This window comes from Drosophila novamexicana, unplaced genomic scaffold, assembly GCF_003285875.2.
Source record: "Drosophila novamexicana strain 15010-1031.04,08,12 unplaced genomic scaffold, DnovRS2.1 tig00000648-arrow-arrow-pilon, whole genome shotgun sequence".
NCBI lineage: Eukaryota > Metazoa > Arthropoda > Insecta > Diptera > Drosophilidae > Drosophila > Drosophila novamexicana.
In genome coordinates, this window is record NW_020824815.1 from 26,029 (window position 1) to 48,181 (window position 22,153).

The window sequence follows — 22,153 nt, forward strand, 5'->3', positions numbered from 1 at the left end:
CTTTCATGCCAAGGCCCCTCTTCAAACTGACATTCGCGTGGGTCCAAAGACATAAGCTCTAGTATAAACCATTTGTAATCCATCACAAGACTCCTAACGAACTGTAAAAACTGTCGCTTGGGCTATTTCTCGGACCAACTTCAGGTTCAAGGTTCGCTTAACGTGGGTGCCCTTTGGAGCAGCGAGCTAACGATCTTCAAATCTTAGAGAAACTGGTTGGCAGCACAATAAATTGATGCCACATGACGCAGATAACTAAGCATGAGTCAGGCACACATCCGGGGTATTCCACGGCAACCAAGTCTCTTCCACAACAAAACTCATGACGTAGCTACTCGACGAAATAGTTTTTAGACTCGTTTACAAGGTGGAAAAAGTCTATTGGCTTTTTTACTGTCTGACATTAGAGATTTGATAGTTATAATTTAGACAATGTTGTCTATATCTTCCACAGTTTTAAAGTTCTAAATAAGCAATATATTGTAGATTGTCTATGGGTTGATCCAAGCACTGACAAAACCGATATAATAAAAGATCAATCTGATTTAAGAGGCTTCGTATGTATCTAAAGCTGGCGCCATTCTGCGCTGAGCTGTCAACTATCGATATCGCCGTGTGAATTGTGCTCCTAAAAAATCGTGGAAAAAAGTGACAAAAAACGGACAAGCCCACCTAACAGTGGCATAATAATACAGCTGAAAGTGAATTGAACCCCAAAAAAATCAAAAACTGCGTTAAAGTGCCTAAAATAAAGAAAGACCCAAAAATCAAAACTGCAAATGTGCAATTTGCTCACAAGCAAAAATTGGGAGCTGTCAAAGCCAGTGCTGCCAATGTCAATGCCGAGTTGCCTACAAAAATAGCAGTCAGCTTAAACAACGTTCAGGCTTCCATGGCAAATAAAAACTTAAAAAACGATGACGTCCCTGGTACCCATGCATACAACACACGCAGCAACACCTGCTCCAGTCATGCAGTGTTTAGCAATATTCCACCGCCAACTAACCCCGAAGTCAACAGCAATCAAGTACACGGTCTTCTAGCCCCGCTCACTGAAGCAAGTAGATCTTCACCTGATTACATGAACGAGGTTCACGCGTACACTCCTGAGGGATGGGGACAGTCGAACCAGCTACAACTACAACAACACGGCATTGTGTGCACAACAGCAACCACAACAACTACAACCACCGTGTCCTCAAGTAGCGGCTGCAGGACCTCTGCCTCCAATGGTACAAGCTGTGCCGCACTGGAGCCCTCTGGAACACACCGCAAAAGCACCAATGAAGCTTTCCAGCTTATCCCAGTAGCAACATATAGCGCCCAGAGCTCTTTCCCGGCAGCTGCGTCTTGCAGCGGTCTTTGCAGCCAAATCCCTGCTCTGCACCCTCTAAAGAGCAAAGGTAATATGCCAGCCTTCCAAGAAGCGCTGGTCAATTGGCAAACGACTAAAACAAAAAAACGACAAGGAACAACACTAAAGGCCGGAGCCATCAAAAAAGGGAAAGTACCCACAAAAAACGGGAAAACCAGCAAGGCAGGAGAAAGTTCAACTGCTCCCAGTGCCTCCCTGACAAATGGAAACAGATATGCTCCACTTGCGCCTCTGGAAGAAACCTCTGACATCGAAGACGACGAGATTGAAATTGCAGATGAAGCTCCGCCAGCTCGTCCTGAACCTCATCCTGAAAAAAAGGTCCCTAAGCCCAGGCCCATAACACTTCCTGGAGTTAACGACATCGTCGCAATGGAACAGACACTTGACCAGGTAGCTGGCCCAGATGCCTACGAATTTAAGGTCTCTCCCTCCGGCACGCTGAGAATATACGCGAAAGATTCCGACACTCATAGAGCCATTATTCGCAAACTCACTGAGGTCAGGGTCCAGTTCACGCACTTCTGTCTCAAGGAGGACAGACCATATCGCGTAGTCGTCAAAAACTTGGCCGCTTCTACTCCCAGAAGCCAAATCGAAAATGTCTTTGCAATACACGGCCACGTTGTAAAAAATCTATACAACCCGGGGACCAGGCTACCTACAAGTGACGCTGATGCTGACCCCGCAAACGATTCGCCAAATCGCAACTACTGGTTCGTAGATCTTAAGCAGGCCCCAAACAACAGGGACGCGCTTCTAATTAGCAAGGTTGGTCGTCAAAGGGTCCAAGTTGAGCTTCCGAGAAAGAATAAAAGCATCAGGCAATGTTATCGCTGCTATGAGTTCGACCACACAAAAAACTATTGCCTCAAAAAGCCCATATGTGGACGGTGCGGCCAACCCCACTGGACCAACTCGGAGCAATGTCAGGCCAAAACGGTGGCAGACCTGCGATGCTCAAACTGTGATGGGAACCATGCTGCTTATTATAAAGGATGCAAAGCATTCCAGCAGCGCTTGAATGCCCGACAACCGGCCATCAATGTTGCCCTCCCGGCACGACACAACCAACAGGAACCTGCACGGCGCATCAACTCGCAGTTCGTACCCTCCCGAATTGTGCAACAAGGCCTGTCGTATGCTGACGCGTTGCGGCCAGGACGCAACACGTACCAGCAAAATGCACAAGCGTGCCAACACCCTGTGTGCAATCAGCCCACCGCTACAACAATGCAGCCCCAATACCTCCAGCATGGATCTCAGGGGCAAGACACGTCCCTCGGAAGTATCCTTCAAGGACTCCAGCAGTCGATCGCAGCACTGAATGCAGCAGTCACAAGTATCCTGGTCAGCATCAAGGAGCTGAAGGACGCGCAAGCTCCACAGCTCGGTCTTCCCACTCACCGCAAATAATGGCTGCCCAGATGCGCCTCGGATCGTGGAACGCTCGCAGCATCTTACAAAATGCAAACGAGCTCAAACTGTTTTTAAGAAAACATGAAATAGACATCATGCTTGTCTCAGAAACCCACCTACACGCCGGCCTGTACTTCGCCATGGAGGGATATGTTTGCTACCGTGCGGATCACCCAGCAAATCGAGCCAGAGGAGGTGCTGCGGTGCTTGTCAAGCAGAACTTGGTGCACTACCAACTATCTCAGGTGACTTCCAGCGCAACACAAATGGCTGCTATTATGGTGGGGACTCCTTTGGGCGAAATACCTGTAGCTGCAGTGTACTTACCACCAAATCTATCCTGGAGCCGAGCTGGATTCGATTCTCTCCTTGATCAATTTGGTCATAAATTCATCGTTGGAGGTGACTTCAACGCCAAACACCGGCTGTGGGGAAGCTACAGAGCTGACAACAGAGGCATTGCGCTACATGAAGCGCTCACCAGCTGCTCAGCCCAGGTCTTGGCCACCGGGAGACCTACCCACTTCCCGTATAACAGGCAAAGTACTCCTTCGTGCATTGACTTCTATATATACAAGGGTATTCCCAACAGCTTAATATCAGTTCGCGAAGAGTATGAGCTTTCATCTGACCATCTACCCTTACTTGCAACGGTATCTACGTCTGCTCAAAGGACTGTAAAAAAGCGAAGGCTTGTCACCCCCGAGTCGAACATACAACGCTTCAAAGCTGAACTGAATGGCATGATTGATCTAAGCATGCCAATCTTGACAGCCGAGGATGCCGACGCTGCAGTTCAAACCCTGCTGTATCAAATACATACCGCGGCTGCCATCGCTGCGCCAGCACAAATGTATTTTACGCCTACAAGCCAACCTACGAGGACGCTTCCCCCCATCGTTGAAGGCCTTCTTTGCCTGAAAAAGCGGCTGAGGAGGGAGTACGTCCGGACCCAGGACCCCAGAATCGATAGGATCTATCGCCGTATCGCCAACAGAGTCAGAAAGGAGTTGACCTTACTGAGAAGAAAAGCCACAGACACCATGCTGGAGGAAGCAACGGCAGACGAGAGCTCCAAATTCGCACTGTGGAAACTTACCAGTCGATACAAGCGGCAACCTGCACCAAAGTTTCCCGTTCGACATCCCGATGGCACCTGGGCCAGGTCGCCAATGGAAAGAGCCGAAGCCTTCGCCTGTAACCTGGAGGAGCGTTTCAACCCGTTTGAGACCGCATCGCATAGAAGGATACAGCGAGTCGCGCAAATCCTGGAGGCGCCGCTACAAACGGCACTCCCTTTATCACCAATCACCTTCCAAGAAGTAAAGCAGGAGATAAAGAGCCTAAAAAACAACAAAGCCCCTGGGGAAGATCGGTTGGACAACCAGACAATTAAGCTATTGCCATACAAGGCGGTGCTTTTTCTCGTAGCCATTTTTAATGCAACTCTTCGGCTAGGTCATTTTCCAGTAGCCTGGAAGAAGGCGCACATCATTATGTTGCACAAGAGCGGAAAATCCCCTAATCAACTGGACTCTTATCGCCCCATCAGCCTCCTGCCTACCTTTGGCAAGATACTGGAAAGGTGCATCCTTAGAAGGATCCTGGATACTCCGGAAATAAAACGCTTAATCCCGAAGTTCCAGTTTGGGTTTAGACTGAAACACGGTACCCCTGAGCAACTCCATCGGGTCACAAATTTTATTTTGGACGGCTTTAACAGGAAGGAGTATGTGGTGGCAGCATACCTCGACATCCAACAAGCTTTTGACCGGGTGTGGCACGCAGGACTCCTCTCCAAGATTAAGGGCAAATTGAATCCGCAGCTCTTTAACATCATTGCGAGCTTCTTGAACGAGAGGACATTTAGAGTGGTACAGGATGGAGTAGCCTCTCAAACCAAACGCATAAAAGCGGGCGTACCACAAGGCAGCGTCTTGGGTCCCACGCTATATAGCCTGTTTACACATGACATGCCCACAGCAAATGCAAGCAGACGGAATGATCGGCAGGACCTTCTGGTGGCCACGTTTGCTGACGACACGGCAATCCTTGCAAAAAACAAATGTGTGTACGTGGCAACTGACCTCTTGCAGGAATACCTCAAGCGATTTGAAAACTGGGCTTGTAGATGGAACATCGCAGTGAACCCTGGAAAATGCGCCACGGTTACCCACACTCTACGCAAGGACTCATGCCCCGGACTTTTTCTTCATGGTGAGCTTCTAGAGCAATATCGTCAACACAAGTACCTAGGTGTCACTCTCGACAGACGACTTACATTTAGTAAGCACGTCTCTGCAGTAACGAGCAACATCAAATCTAAGATAAGGCGAATGAGCTGGCTCCTCAACTCCAAAAACAAACTCTCGCTCCGAAACAAGGTCCTAATCTACAAGGTAATCCTTGCCCCAGTGTGGCGTTACGGGCTTCAAGTTTACGGTATAGCTGCAAAAACACACCTGAACAAAATTCGCATCATTCAGGCCAAAACCCTGCGCAAAATAACTGGAGCCGAATGGTATATTCGAACACGAGACATTGCAAAGGACCTTAAGGTTACTATGATAGGAGACCTTATTAATCAACAAACAGCAAGTCACTTATGTAAGCTCCGCAACCACCCTAACGTCTTGGCAAGAAACCTGCTAAGGAGACGAAGAAGGAGGCTTAAAAAGTGTTATCCTATAGACCTGGCCAAACGCCGACTATAATGAAGCAAAATTAACATGTACATATATATACACATTGTAAATATTTAACTTAAGCTTTCATTACCCAAAACTCACGCTGATAAAAGTTGCTAAAAGTGAAAAGTAACAGAAAATTAGCAAAAATAAAAGTAACTTAAAAAAAAAAAAAAAAAATAAAAAAAAAAAAAAAAAAAAAAAAAAAAAAAAAAAAAGCTGGCGCCAAATAGATAATTTTCTCAAGTCTTTTAATAAATGTTTTGGTTAAATTCTTTGAGCTGTAAAAGAGTATTGCCCGGTCGGCTATAACCAAAAACAACATTTATACTTGTTATTGTTAAAGATTGGTTGCTCTTTAAAGAATTTGAGCAACATTTTCAAAAAACCAGGAAAATCGAAAATAACTGTTAAGCACCACGATCCGACTTTTAATTTATTCAAATAAATCTTTAAAATGGCTTTTTAATTTGTTTGCTTGTGCTATGCACAGATTTTATGGACATTGTTTCTAGTTTTGATGTTGCTCAAGTCCCTTGCATTGCCTTTGGGGCACTTTGCAACATTTTTTTGGGTTTTTGCTGCGACATTTATATTCCCTCGTCGCTGAAAATCATTTATTATTGAATGCTTGTTTGTATGTTCGTTTATCAAATGATTAATCTTTTGTTTATTGGCTTTCAAAAAACTTTTATGGCGGTTCTGTTGCTGGCGAAATCTGCTAAATGGGGGAATTTCTGTCTTTGTCTCTGCCACAAAAAAAAAAAAGAAATAAAAATAATAACAAAAAGAATGCAACAGACGATAAAAATCAACTCAAAAATTCATAATGTTTTGGATATGAAATAGCAAAACTTTAGCTACATAAAAATAACAACTTTACAGACACGCTTTTAAATTGATTTTCTGCAGTTGATTCATGAGCTAAAAAAATTGTGAGGTTTTATTTTATTTTATTTTATTGTTTTTGTTGGTTTGGGGAAGTCATTTAGCAACGCTTTTGTGTTGCGTATTTCACTTGAAATTGTTTTTATTTATTTATTTATTTTTTTCGCGAAGGTCGACAATACAATTTGTGAAACCGTTTATTTGTTCTTATATATATCAGCCAACAGTTAATTTGCAAAGGGGTTTACAAAAAAAAAAAATAAATAATATTGAAAAATTTCCATCTTAAGTATTGTGACTCATTTAACGTGTACACACAAAAAACAACAAACAGGCCCTTAGAATATATAATCAGCCGCATCTGGCCAATTTCATAGTAAATTTATTTCCGTCGCACGCGCACTATAAAAATAAAAATCATTATTCATAAGCGTTAGCTAACTGCAATATTATGTAAGCGACAGTGAGGGATGCAAGTGCCACCAGACGATCCATCAGGCTGAGCCAAAACCATTTAACAGGCCAAAAAGCAATCAAAACTAATCGAGGATTAACGCTAGCTTAAGACCAGTACAACATCTAGCTAGAGGAAAAGAAACCACGTACATATATAAGTATGAAAAACAAATCGCAATAGGGGGAGATATGCAAATGCGAATTATTCGTAGTCTGTATTTAATATACGAGAACCTATATACCTCTATGCCCAAGAAGTGTTGTCTCTAAATCGATATTTATCGATATTTAGGTGGTATAATTTTTGAGTTGTGCCTATGTCCTGTCTAAAAATCGATATTAATCGATATAAAACAAAAATAATTTTCAAGTAAATTGGTATTTATCGATATCTATATGGTATAAATGTCGAGCTATGCCTAAGTCATATCCCGTAAAATGATCGATTAATGCCTGATCGATTAATGCCTGTTTTGAAATCAATATTTAGAGATAGTTAGCGTCTCATATGAGTTACGAGTTTTGCCTAAGAAGCCACCTTTCAAAATCGATATTTATCGATATCGTGTTTCTTTGAGTAATGCCTAATTCATATCTCAAAATCGATATTTATCGATATGAAGAAATAATCGCAGTTGAATTACATGTTGTACAATTTGTAGTCAAATGTAGCATACATTTTTTTAAATTTGCCGTCTACTTTTTGCTTGCGGTCTTTAAGGTTGATTAGTTGATTTGCTTTCTACTCACTTAAACCATAGATCAGCTAAGCCACAACTACAACAGCTATTAAGGAAATCAAAGATTCTTCGCAGATTAGTTCAATTGAGCTCAAAACCTGAGGGTCAACTGGAGCAGCCCTCAACAAGGGGCAACATGCCTGAGGCATGGCCAGTGCGTGCCACTGCCCCAACTGATTACGCTCGAGTCACATTCATTAAAGTTGATTTAAAGCTAAATGGATCAACAGACACTTGCAGTTATTTGCGGCGCAGTCGTTGACATGTGTCCCCCTGTCTGTGTGTGTGTGTGTGTGACGGGGCGTGGCACATCGGAAACAGAGTATCTGTTGCACTTTCGCTGACTCGGTTTGCGGCTCAGTGAAGCGTGCAACATGCATCTTGTTCCAGTGTGGGGGAGTGTAGAGCCAAGGAGTCGATGAACAACAACAACAACAACAGCAACTGATTTTGACAAGTGTCAACGCATTTTAACGTCAAGTTTAACAGTCGGTTAGCTGCTGCTGCTGCTGCCGCTCGACTGAGCAGCTCACGGAACGTGTTTTTTTGCGCTGTGCAATCTTTTTGGCCTGCTTTAAAGTTTTATTGTCGCATTTTTTGCACACGTCTTGACGAAATGTGCCGAAAAGGCCGAGGCTGTCAAGACGCAAACATTTTGTTTATTTTTGCACTCAACAACTGCAACAACAACAATAAAACCAGTTCAACGCAACATATGGCGTTTTATATTGTGCAGACAAGTGGACTTTAAAATCAACATATAAATATATCTGACTGGATATAGCTCAAATATTTGCCATACGGCAATTCGTATGTAACCCTTTGAATACCCTGGCAAAGGGTATAACAGTTTTGCTACGAGATTTGTAACGCACAGAAGAAGACGTCTTTGTCTCAACATAAAGTGTATATATTCTTGATCAGCATCAACAGGCGAGTCGATATCTTTTTTCTATTTGAACTAGTCTTTCAATTTTAAAGCTATCTCTATGATACTTTGCTTAGTTTCTTCTTTTGGTGCATATGTTGGCATCGGCTAGATCGAATCACTATATCACAAGACTGAAAATCGGTTCAAGTATTAAAAACTCTTTTGTTTTTGCAGTTATCTTGTGGCATGAATAAAATCTTATTAGATAGCTCAATAGTTAAGTTTTTAAATGGAAAAGTTTGCCGTCCTTGAAGATATCTTAAAGAAACATAGCACTAACGAACTTTAATGTTCGCCTAATATATCTGGCATAAGTCTCCCTTAGGAACAGCTAATCGAAATTAAAGCTTTTTTCTATATATAAGCCATATGTCTATCTTCAAGCCTTATATCTACAAGGGTATTTCATGCTCGGCGTGCCAAAGATAGCAAATATATCTTTTGAAGTTTTTGTCACATTACTTTAACAGATTAAATTCCTGGATTTCATTTAATCAGCCACAAACACTTTAGTCCAAAGGTTGACTACAAAAACAACGAAAAATGACGTGTTTGCTGTACACAAATAAATAGCGCCTAGTCACAAAAATGATTTCTGCTAATGAAGCCAAAAGTTGAAAGCGAGTCAATAATGTATATATATATATGTATATTTATATATAAGTAAAAGCTGACAGATCGATATTGAGCCAATTGGATTAATTAAAAGCAGCTAAAAGTATATATAAAAAAAAGAAAAACAAACACAAAAGTTTATCAGTCACGCGATGAGCAAAAAGCCTCAAAAATAAATATATACCAAAAACACACAACTTATCAGCGGGGCGGGGGGGTTATCACAAAGTGTTATTGACGATAGCATATTCTATATACGATTTTGTACACATTTAGTTTGAGATTTTTTTTTGTTGCTCGTTTTTTGGCACTTCAACTTTTTAGTTTTGTTTGACTTAATGCGGTTAATGGGCTCCTCAAAGTCAAATTGTCATGTCGAGGGGCGACTTAAAGCTCATCACAGCTTAAATACAATTTTTGACAAAGTCGTTGCGGTTTTTTTTTTTGCTTTTTATTTTTTTATTTTTTGGTTTATTTGCAGCTTTTTTGCCAAATTTTTATTTGTACACAGCGTTTTTTCTTTCTCGAGCTTTAAGTGCTCATTAAGACGTCGTCGCCGGCGGCTTCTGTTGTTGTTTTTGGGGGAGTTTTGAGTTTTGTCTATGTGAATTCGGTTATTTATGGACTTTGAATGTGCTCAAGAAATTGCAAAACGTAGCAATTCAACTGGCTAAGGTCATGCACTCGCCATGGAGCTGAGCAGAAACAACAGATCGTATAATGTACAATATGTGCTTTATGGACGACGCTTTCTACAAGCCTCCCCTCAAATTGTGGCTTGGTCTCGACTTTATGGCCCATATGGTGAATAACCTTTCAACGTAACCGGCCAAGCTGAAATGGCGAAAAAAATACAGAAATTGCGCTCAAGAAATAAACAAGAAATATAAAGATTTTTGTTGTTTAATGTTGGCATTGTTTGTCTCTCGGCCGAATCTGCGTACATGCGATTTATGTGGAACTGGAACTCTGGCTTGAAGCTATGCTTATTGTAGCTCTTGTGCTCCTTTTTTCTTTTTAAACAATAAATCGATGGAGCTCTTTCACTTTAGGCTTGAAGCGCGCCAAATGAAAGGAAACACACACACAAAATGGCCCAAAGGCAGAAATTAAGTTTATTAATTTTTTGTGTTGTTTGGCAGATTTATGACAGCATTTTACATGCATAATTTGTAAATGCAATTTAAAAAGCTGCTGCACAACATTAATGCAAAAGATTATGTATATGTATTATTGATCAGTTAAAGCTTGCACTTTCATTGAGGAAATCGAGATTTTTAGTTCCAGTTTCAAACCAACAAAAATCTACCGAGAGTATTGCAAAATACTTAAAACTTCTACATATCTCCTTTGAAATCTCGATCTTTTCGAGCTTTTTAGTTCGATTTCTCAGCTGTGCAGTTCTATTGAACAAATCGAATTTTCTAGTTCCAATTGTTGCCAAAATGACAAAAATCTAGAGCTAGATATAGCAAAACATACAGGATTTCTTCAAGTTTGCGTTTCGAGCTTTTCAGTTCCATTTCTCACTCTTGCAGTTAAATTGAACAATTCGAATTTTCTAGTTCCCATCCAAAATTGGAACTAAAAAGTTCCACTGTGAATCGCGTCTAGAAATGCGCTAAGCAAACCAATTAAAGTCGCGTCAAGCAAACAGAAATCTATCGATATTTGATTTTTGTTTGCTTGTGACAACAACAACAACAAAAACAACAACAACAACAGAAACTAAAACCACAAGCACCGAGCGGAACTTGAATACCAAACGCCCAACTGTAAATATTTGCCCATACAATTAGCGCTGTGTTAAAAATCTGTGTGAAGAAGAAAGCTAAGCAAACTGCAAGTGGATGACAACCCTGGCAGCTGCAGAGCGATCTCCGAATGTTTTCTCTCGCTCGCACTCTCACTTCTCCATGCATCGATTGCATTTGTCGTAGGCAAATTAACAAATATTTCTCTAGCTCGCATTTTTGTGCCTATTGTTGTTGTTGTTGCAGTTGTTGTTTGCGGCTTGCGGCTTGTCGATTGTTGTTTGAACAACGCAACGCTCAAGTGTCAGTTGGCAGCCCTGGCCCTCTCCATGCCACATCAATTGCCCATGCACATGAACTTCAAGTGCGCTCATTTTCTTTTGACATTTGAACGGTTTCAGCTTTCGAAATTGAAAAGTAGAATATACAAAACGCGCATACCCCTACCCATAGTTGCTATACCCTGTGCCCAATTGGAAATTGGATAAGAAGGGGTATCACGATTTGTGCAAATGATTGGAACAGGCAGAAGATCGTTTCGCCAAACATATTTAGTACAAGTGTTAATAATAATAATCGATAAATCGATAATTATCGATTTGCAGTTTTTGTGTCTTAGGCATAGCTTGAAGCTGATAAGAGCAAACGAGAAGCTTGTGTCAGGGCCTCGGATAGTATACACAGATCCACCATCAGAATCTAGTATCATTAGACGAGTCGAGCTTGCTCCGTTTCCACGAAATCGATAATTATCGATTTTGCAGATAACGTTTTATAAGCATAGCTTGAAGCTGATAAAATCTGGAGATTCAAAAACATGTATTATATATTCAAATTGTATACACAGATCCAGAATTAAACCTTTTGGATACATGAGGAAATAGTGTTCATGGGTCTAGCGTATCTCCTGGTCGGGCACTGCCGACTAGAGCACTAGTACGTGTAGTTGTTGTCGAAACGGGTTCCGCACTCACACAAAACCGAGTTGAAAGTTCAACGGCGATTCATCGCGCGATATTGTAATCGCTGGAGTTTTGTGTGCGAGTGTGTGTGTGTGTGTGTGTGTGGTTTGTGCGCAGCTCATATTAAATGAGCCCAGGAGCAGAGGGTTAAATGAAGCGAAAGGAAGGGGCCACAGGGTTTTAGGGAAAGAGGGGGGCACCAGGTACAAGTTGTACTAGTGCTCCCCAACTGCCAAGAGTGGCTGTCACGGCAGCGGCAGCGGCAACGGGAACGACAACGGTGTCGGCTTTGGTTGGAGTTCAAAACGTTCGTTTTGGATTTTTGTTCGATGCGGTGGCGAAATTAAAAGCAACACGCTTAACCCGAGACCGACACACAGATACACACACACACATACACACACACACCCATAGATAAACACATGGATATATCGGCTCATTCATTGAAGAAACCTTTGCCCGCCGACCCATACAGTACACAGTCGTGCGCATTGCTTTAGAAACGATTTAATAAAGGGAAGTTGCATCGTTTAAATGCGTATCTAAGGAATGTGGCAGATGATTATGGAACTGTTGAGGCAACAATGGAAAAGCCCTCACTGTTAATGGGGCATGCATAGCTAGAGTAGAGTGTCAGTAATCGGTATTTAAAGTGCTGCACTTAGAGAAAAGGTTAAGTATCTTGGGCTCGATTTAAGAATTAAAGTTCTGAAGTCGCAGTCAAATTAAACTGAGAGCAAAGTTCCGACGCTTTTATTAAAGTGTTTTGCGAATATACAAGAATGTGATTAGAACTACTTTTAAATAAAAATAACTAATAATCAACAGAATAATTTTTAATATTAGTTGTCCGAAATTAATAATTTGAAAAGTTGTTATATTTAATTCTCGTACCATTGCAAAATGTCTCAGTAAAAGACTCAATTACAAAACTTATAATAAGATATGTTTTGTGCCTCTTGTAAAAGGTAGTTTTTATTTAGTTGCAACCTTTTGATCTAAATTATGATCCACAGCATGAGTTATTTATACTACAGTATATTATACTAGAACTCTGTGTTTCTCTAAGTGTATGTACTTTGTTGATAATGCCCAGTATCATGCAATAATCAGATGCTAGATCTTAAGAGCTCTTTAGCTCAAAACGTTATGAATTCCAAGCCGGTTATGCCAGTGTTTAGAATGTCGTTTTTTTTCACAGTGTAGTACTGCAACTACTGTGCACTGAAACAAGTTGTTGTTAATGCCTAAAATCATATAATTATCATATGCTAGCTGTTAAGTGCTTGAAACTTGATAGCTCGTATATCCGCAAGCATTCCAACTAATTCAATAAACTTCGTTTCTGCATGGTCAACCCGAACTGTGGGCTGTGCTCCGACAACCGCAGTTGACCTGAAATTCCAGGTAAACTAATGAAGCGCATGCCATGAGCTAAAAGACAAAACAGAAAAAAAAATATAAGAGCTTGCTTTGTTTTAAGCTGCTTTGTTTTTTAGTTTGCCCAAAATCCGTTTTGCACTTTGTGCAATTTTTTTGCCCAGCAAAAAGCGATTTATTTATGCCATAAAAAACCGAAAATAAAAAAAAAATATGCTACCTGTAGAAACCGCAGACGAGCTCTTATGAATAATGTTTTGCTTTAGTCCAAGATCGAGTTGGATTTAATGTTAAAGTTGGAGTTAAAGCTAAAGTTAAAGTCAATGTCGGGGTCGGTCAGTCGCTGGTCAAGCTTCACGTCTTTGAAATTCCATTGAAATTCGGGGCCGGTTCTCGATGTTCTGTTTTTTTGGTTTTTTTTTTTTTTTATTGCGGCTTCTTAGAAGTTTTGGCCGCAAGCCTTGCATGCAGTTCATTATGGTCATTATACATCCGAATTCTTAGCACACGGCATAAAAATTGCTTAATTCTGATAAGACACACAAAACATAAGATATAACTGAAAATGATATTAATTGTTTGTTGCATTCTCCATTTTGCCTGATTTATTTGCAGAAACTTTATGCTAGAGCCATTTATGATAATCACGCCGACGATCCGGACGAGCTGCCCTTCAAGAAGGGCGACATCCTCACAGTCATCGAACAGAACACCGAAGGCATCGACGGCTGGTGGCTCTGCTCGCTGCGCAACCGACAGGTGAGTTGCTAAGATAAGAGCTGGGCTCTAACTGGGAGCAGCCCTGCAGAGGGCATCTCGCTGTGCACTGAGATAAAGCATCACGAGAATGAGAATTAAAGAATAAATTATAGTAACAATTATGCGTGCTCTAGTTGTGAATGAGCGTAAACCTTCCTCTGCTTGATCTGATTATACTATTCCAGAAGATGGATGTCAAATTTGCTGACTCTAGCTTTTAATACTAAAGAGATTTCCTCAATTAACGGGATTTCGATATCGATTTATATCGATTGCTTAGACACGTGGTGAGTTATCGATGACAATGATCGATGACAAGCTCTACTAAGAGGATCTACATCTTAGGAGGAACTCGACATAGCTATTGCAAATATATGCACTTTAAGAGATGCTTTCTTCTTCTTATTACATCTCTCTTAATCCTTTTTACCCATTTTCAATGGGTTCAGGGTACTTCAATAGGATAATATATTAATTACCAAAGTATTAAACAAGTTTTTTTAATTCGAATTTCTCGCTTAGGCTCAAACATTTCTATGCTCATCAAATTTGAACAGCATTTTTTCTTGATTTAACAAGATTCTTGTTATTTTCTTCGAGTGCAGGTCCATTAAAGCCCTAAAGGGCAACGCCTTTGCGTGCTGTTTTGGCCGCGTATTTGTTTTGTTTGCTCCTTCTTCGGGTCTCTGTGCTCCGCTCCTAATTGCCAAATGGCTGCACAGCCACGCCCCATTTCAGCTGTGCATCTGTAATTAAACAATTGAGGCATTTGCATAAGTTCTACCGCCCTTTCCAATTATTTTGCATTCCATTTGGTAATAAAAAAAAAAAAAACCAAACCTAATTTGAATTTATAATTTAATTTTGTAATACTTCGAGTCTGGACAGATCCCAGGCTTCTCGTTATGTTCATGATTCATCAACATCATCTCGGGGCACGTGGCCGCCACCCGCCGCATGCGGGCCGCGCCGGTTGCATATAAATTTCACATTTGGCACTTTAATTGTGTCCGCAGCTGTAATAATAATCCCCATAATACTACGGCGAGCATTATGAGCGATTACCACAGTGCATACAACATTATTTGGACATGCTCGAAGCTGGCCCATGCTGGTCCAGAAAGCCGTGGAGCGGCGGCGAGCTGCAGATCGAGGGGTGTGAATTATGAAAAGAGGTCGATGTTGTCAGTTTGATTGCGTACAACAAATTGGAATGAAATGTTTCACAGTTTGTTAAGCTTGTTCAACAAAAAGAATATCAATTAATTGGGCTGAAAGCATGAAAATAGTCGAAAAAGTGGGCAAACAAACGCTTCGAAGCATGCTCTGCATGTTGATTAACTTTTTATTATTTCTGCTGGAATTTGAAAAAAATATTTAAAATATATTCAAAACTATGCCAAGAATTTGGGAAGGATTTTGTTCTAAAACAGATTTCGTAGAAATATTTTGTAAATAATAAAAAGCCTTACAAAAGTTTACGTGCGTTGTTTTCAAAGTTTATTATCATTAGGCTTAAAATATTTACACGAGATATGTTGATTTGATATGTTTATATGTTTACTTGCATTTTCTCCATTTGACATTTTATTATTATATATTGAACAAAAGAAGTGAACTGCAGATGTGTTTCATTTGCGAAGAATTTTAAATTATAATTACAATAATAATAATAATTTTCATAATCGCGTGTTTTTGCATAATATTAAATGTTGGTTGGACTGAAATAAGTTTTATTTATTTATCGAAATACTTATAAATAATAAATAAATAATAAAGCAAATGCGAGGCCAAGCAACCGCAATCGTTGCTTAATAATTAATTTTTCAGATAACTGAAGTTTATTTAAGTATAATTTCTGGCATTTCGCGACACTAATTTCATAGATTACCCTGCTTCAACTTAATAACTTTATTTCCTCTATTGTTTGGCAAATAATCTGTGATCTCTTAATGTTCACATGTTCAAAATATGCAACCTTGAAGCTCTGCCCCGATTAGACCCAACCCAAATACAAAACTTATAAATGGCAACACAAAAATTTCCACCCCAACAAAAAAAAAAACACACACACCCGTTGTCTAAATTAAAAACTGATCAACGGGCAAAGCTTGAAAACATTTTTGCACGTCGCTGGCAAAATTGCAGCTCCGAACATATTTTTAATTAACAACTCAATTGGCCGGGCTCAGCACTCAGCACTCAAACACTCACGAGTACTCATGAGTACACTCATGCGGCGATAGGCTGGCGGTGTCTGTCTGGTCTGTCTGTTGGTGTCAAAACACATATCAAAATGGAAATCAAAATCGCTTTAGATGGCCATAGACACATGCATAGCTGCAGATACACAGATACACAGATACACAGATACATAGATACAGATACTCAGATACTCGGTGTCGGCCAATTGTCGTTAATTAAAAAGTAGCCGCACTTTTTAATGGAAACAATTAACCCAAAAACGGCCAATTGAGTGGCGACAGCGGCAACAACAATGTTTTTCATACATAAATTTAAAATAAAATGAAAAAAAAAAACTAAAAAGTTTAAAAATGTTTTCAACAAAAAAATATGCAGCATAAATTATTCAGCACTTGCTAAAAAAAAAATTAAGAAACGGGGCGCAATTTTCGTTGTTTACGGCTAAAATAAAATTGAAATAAGCTGCAACACATGTTGACAAGATTTTTTCCTACCTCTTTGAAGCTGGCAATGGAAACTCAGTTCGTATATCACATCAAAAAGTCTCACACAGATGTCAAGAAAATTGACAAAAGATCGGCTGCAAAAAAAAAATCAACTGCACTCGATTTAAAGTCAGCTTGACAGGCAATTAAAAAATTGCAATTTATTTTATGCTTTTTTATATATAATATTTCTATATATATTCTTTATTAATTAAGAATGCACTCGGCATTCAGTTAATAAAAAAGCAATCGAAATCAATTGGACTCATTGAGTGGCAGCCATGAATTTTGACTGATAGCCCAGTTCCCTCGAGAAATATTCCAGCATGTTGTACTCAATTCGCAGCAAAATGCAGCTAAGGTCGAAATTTACAAAGTTCTGATTTAATCCTAAACTTCATTTAAGAAATTTCTTTTGTACTAAATATTATCAACAAGTTCTGATCTAAAGCCCAAAATCCTAAACTCAATCTTTGAAATTTGTCTTGTAGTAAATATTATCTACATAGTTAAAATTTAACAAGTTCTTATCTTAAGCTCGAAATCAGTGAGTTCTTATCCCTATTTCTTGTCAAGTTTTATGGAAATCTAATTGAAAAATATTTAGAAATTAAGTTAGCTATTATTTTAGAGATCAATTGCTAAAATTCGCTTGCTTTTATTTTTTGTATAGTTCTAAAACCTTGTTTTATTTTTGGTCTATTTACAGGGTCTTTGCCCCGGCAACCGGTTACGCATCTTGAACTCGTACGATTCGGGCTGTTTCTCACCATCGCCGGCCAGTTCGCCAATACCCTCGCTGGCGGCCAGTACGGCCACATTGAACAGTTCCATCTGCTCGGCGGAGATCTATGAGAACGGTTCCATCATCAGCGCATCGGGTGCATCTGGCAGCAATGCGGACAGCCAATCCACAGGCTCAGCCTCATCCAACGGCCAGGGCCGCGGTGCACGCAGATCGTGGCATGTCTCGCCGAACAAGGTAGGTTAAACGCAGTTTCTGTTTCCTTTTTTTTAAATTTTGTTATTTTTTAATTTAACGCTTCGTCTGCGTTTCCTTGACGGCAACCAACTCCCTCGAGACGCCCCTGGGGCTGCTCCTAATTGATATCATTTCATTTAGTTTTCATTTAATTTGATTTTTCTGATGCCCTTTGAGAGGGTAGTTAAACTTTGTCATAAAATGTGCAACGCAGAGAAGGAGATGTCTTCGACCGGATATGCAAATCGACCAGATCGCAATACTATATCATATAGCTACAATAGAAACGAAAGTTCTTTATGTTTTTAAATATCATAACGAAATTGGATTTTAATGCTGCTTCTTTATTCAAACTAAATCAAGTCAACAATGGACTACTATATCAAATCAATAGGTCTTAGTCTTAGTCTTAAGTCTTAGTAAGGAAAAATGGGTTGATTCTCGCGATATTTCCTTACATAACCTTAAAATCGTAAGCAATATAGATAGCAGATGCAAAGGGTATCTACTCTTCGGTATGCCGAATTTAACTTTCTTTTCCTGTTTTTTGCTGTTTCTTTTTTTGGTTTTTTGGCATTTCTGGCATCGTCTGGCTTATTTATTTTTGGCTTGTTCGTCTTTGGGTCGTGGCTACTGCACTTTTTTAATTTTGCATTTTTTTTTCTGAATTATGATATCCGTCTGGAAAGTGAAAGAAAGTAATTTCTCGAGTCCGCCGGTTTTCCATCATTATGGCCCGGCCATCGTTCACTCTGCACGTCAATTGCGTGTCGTAATTGTGCAATTAATAAGAGCCAAGTGGAGAGTCGGCAAGAGATTCCAGTGGATGCTGCAGCTGAAACTGTGGCTGAGGCTGAGGCTGGGGCTGATGCACTGCATCGCCGCCAGCTGCAGGCTGCGTGTGCGCATGTCCAACGGGTTTCCGTTTTTCCTACTTTTTTTTTTTTTGGCCTGTCTTTGCATATGGCTCGTAATTTGCCAATTTGTCAGCTGGACATGCGTTTTATTTGCATTTCAGTTGATCTTCTGCTCCATGGACTAGTCTCACTCCCCTTGATTTGCCAAATCGATGTCCGTAATTAAAGGAAACGAATAATTTGCACTTGGCCAGACAGCTGGCATTTGTTACAATAATATGAAACTCTATATGCAAATAACTGAAGCAGCTAGCTTAAGTTTCAAGTTGACTTTAACCAAATCGAATTTGGGATGCTCTAGGAAAGGCTTTAAAGGAACCTTAAGCCGCAGCAAGTGGATTAAGAACAAGCTGAACCTCAGCCTCAACGGAACCCTATTGAAATATGTTGTTTCAATATTTGTAAGGCTTAAAAACATATTTAATTACGCAAATCGCCAACTCAATTTTGGCTTCATAGATGTGAAAAGCGGGTTCAGTCATTGATTCAAACCGTGAAGCGAACCACTTAACATTTTTGTCGGGCTTGCAGCCATATCTCCAACACATCATCGTGCTGTTTGACCCACTCAATGGACAATTACCCATGGCAATTGTTTCGTTCAGGCCTTTCAATTTCATTTGGCAATCCGTGTCAGTGCACTCCTCCACCACCACCATCACCTCCCCCTCCTCCTCCTCCTCCACGAGCTCCTCCTCCAGCACTTTGGACCTTGCATAACCGCATTCATAATTGTCCATTATCATTAGCACCACATGCAATGGAGGCGTTCCAGCTTTGAACTTTGCCATCTGTGTGGATGGTTTTTTCTTTTTATTTTTATGTTTTGTATAATCTATGGGCCTGTTGGTCTGTTGGTCTCTCAGACTTTCGCTTTTCTTCGCACTTGGCGCAGCAAATCAAATAAAATAAACTACAAATTATAGAGTCTCGTAAACATTTCCTCGCATTATCGGCAGCTATCAATCTTTTTGCAGCCAAGTGAAACCATAAATTCAAATTTCAAATAAACGCTGCGCCAGAAGGAGAAGCGGCCACGCCCCCTCCTCCTCCACCTCCCCCTCATTCGCCTATCAGACATTTGATTTGTTGTCTGTCCATCGGTTTTGAGTCCAATCAACAAAAGCTGCAACTGCAAATTGCAACGGATTTTGTTGCCACTGGCGCAGTGGAAGATTGCGTTGATGCCTGGTGAAACCTTTCTTGCCATGGCGGAGACGAGACGAGACCTCGACATTTCCACAGCGAAATGCACCGCTGGCTGCGAGTGGCTGCGAGGGAAGGAGAAGGGGGAGTCTGAAGTGGTAGCTGTAAAAAATTAAATGCCGCTTTTGTTCAATTTGACTTGTCTATGCTGTTAAGTTTTATTGATTCGGCCACAAGAAACACAAGGAAAATGGCACGTCAAATTGAAAAGCTCCACTCGAAAGCGTCAAAAACTTAACGCAGCTGACACTGGTCTGGGCAGATGGAGGACGGTGGAGGGAGGAGGAGGAGCTGCTTCACTCTCAACTCTCGCACTTGGCTTGGAACCCAGCCGAGTTGGCTAGCCACTAACACCTGAGTGCCGCCAACAGGTGTAAACGAGTTGAACAATTTCCCAAGTGCCGTCCAAGCCGTCTTTAGCTTTGTGTTCCGAGTGCCACATATCATGTGCGTATCAGCTGCATTCCCCGAAACTTAATTGAGAACGGAAATGTCTTGAACTGAATTGTTGCGCAACATTGTTGGGCAGCCCAAATGCTGCAAGTGTCTGCCGCGAGGCCAGCCCACGTTCCACAACAAATCTATTCGCCAGCCAGCCCGATAAGCTGAGCGTGTGTCGATTCTTCAAAAGTCGAATCTTGAATACCCTTAGACAAGGCTATAAACATAGCTGCTAGCTTCCTTAGTACTCACGTAAAAAACTTCAAAATTTGTGCTTAATTCAAGTGCAAGTGTTTTTAAAATCCACATAAAATTTCTTAAACTGAGAATGTGAATTTAGCCTTAAAATTCCAAAATGCCAGACTCAAACATTATAATTGAATAGTATCTAACATTGCACTGCCATTAAGAACGTTTATCGCTTATTTTATGTTTGAAAAATCTTGTTTTAAAAATGTTTGACTTGTTTCAATGTTTTCTTTCCAATATGTTCAATTCTGATTGATACTCTAGAGCTCAAGAGCTTCTTTTTCAATCACAGTGGAATTCAGAGACAAGCATTTCTCCGAGATTATTTACATTATGTCATAGTTAGTCTTTATTTTAAAGAACTTTTAATGTGTAGCTTGTTTTTTAGCATTTTTTAAGAGCCAAGCTCAAGCTATCTTATATATATTTCTTTCCTAAGCTTTGCCCTCAACGTTCTTGCATTTGTTATAAAAAACAGTTTAATTTTTGGCACAATTTTTAGCTTAAAAATTAGAGAAAAAGTGGAAGCAAAATTTGTTAAAAGCATTCATAGAGACATGGTTAAATTCCATGAAAAAGCGATTATAATTTATGGCTGTGGCTAAAATATAAACCCTCACACATTATTATAATCAATACAAACAAACTTTACAATATTGCGCAGAGGCCTGTTTCTGGTGTCGTCAACAAAATAAGTAAAACCACATAAATATTTACGTCTCATTGTCGGCCTGACCAAAAATAAATCCCAGCGGGGACAGTGGCCAAATCCGAGACGGCAACCGAGAGACTGAGACTGAGAGACCAAAGCAGCCAAGCGGACGGCTCCACCGTTAGGCAGCGGCCAAGATTGTGACAATTTCGAGTTCCTTGAGCCCACATAAGAGTCTGAAAGACCAAGACTCCACCAAGCGTGGTCACGCACTGCCCATAAAACTGCGTCCGCGTCCGCGTCTGCGTCTGCCGCTGAGTCCGCGATTCCAAGTCCAAGTCAGGTTGCCGAATGGCCAACTGCAGCCAACTGCATCAAGATTTATGGCAATGTGGTCAGCTCTCTGGCTGGAGCTGAGAGTCCGCTTGCTGCTGCTGCTGCTGGAGCATTTCCAAAAAGAGTTTTCGAGTTTGTGTGTGAGGAAAACATGTCATTTTTATTTCAATGACCAAAAATGGACACAAAATGCCAGCCAGAAGCAAATGCGACAACAATAACTCTTCATTGTTGTTATTGTTGTTGTTGTTGTTGTCTGTGGCTCTGCCGAGATTTGTGCATGACCAAAGTTAGACGAACTTATAAAGAAGAGAAGAGCTCTGCCCCTTAAGGCAAGACCTAGCCCCGCTCCGAGGAGGAGGAGGAGGAGCATGAGGCCAATGCGAATGCGGATTTCTTTGCCATCTGAATGTTGTGAAATCGCCTGCGCTCCAAATATATATAAATACACACACAATGTGTGTATATATGGCAAGGTCGCCAGCGCCGATCCTAGGGATTAACGGTTTCAATTCAACCTAATGATCAGCTCTGGACCTCAATAAATAGCCATTAATTAAGTTTTCCAAAAGCAAGCACTTGAAATTTGCGGCACTGATTGAGGCAAGATCTCAGCATGACGCCACAGAAATAAATATTAAAAAGAAGCAAGTAAGAGTGCTTTTGTCGGGCGTGTGCGACTATTAGATACTCTGTGTTTGTGGTGCTGAATGA

General features: G+C 40.6%; 1 protein-coding gene across 1 annotated transcript in view; it reads left to right on the forward strand.

The window, feature by feature from the left end:
* Positions 1 to 22,153, forward strand: part of LOC115762965 (breast cancer anti-estrogen resistance protein 1-like) — a 33,769-nt gene that overhangs the window by 6,535 nt on the left and 5,081 nt on the right. Inside the window, exons 2-3 of the mRNA XM_030705344.1 lie at positions 13,823 to 13,966; positions 17,366 to 17,638. Of these exons, the coding sequence (XP_030561204.1) occupies positions 13,823 to 13,966; positions 17,366 to 17,638 (417 nt within the window). The remainder of the gene's footprint in view (positions 1 to 13,822; positions 13,967 to 17,365; positions 17,639 to 22,153) is intronic.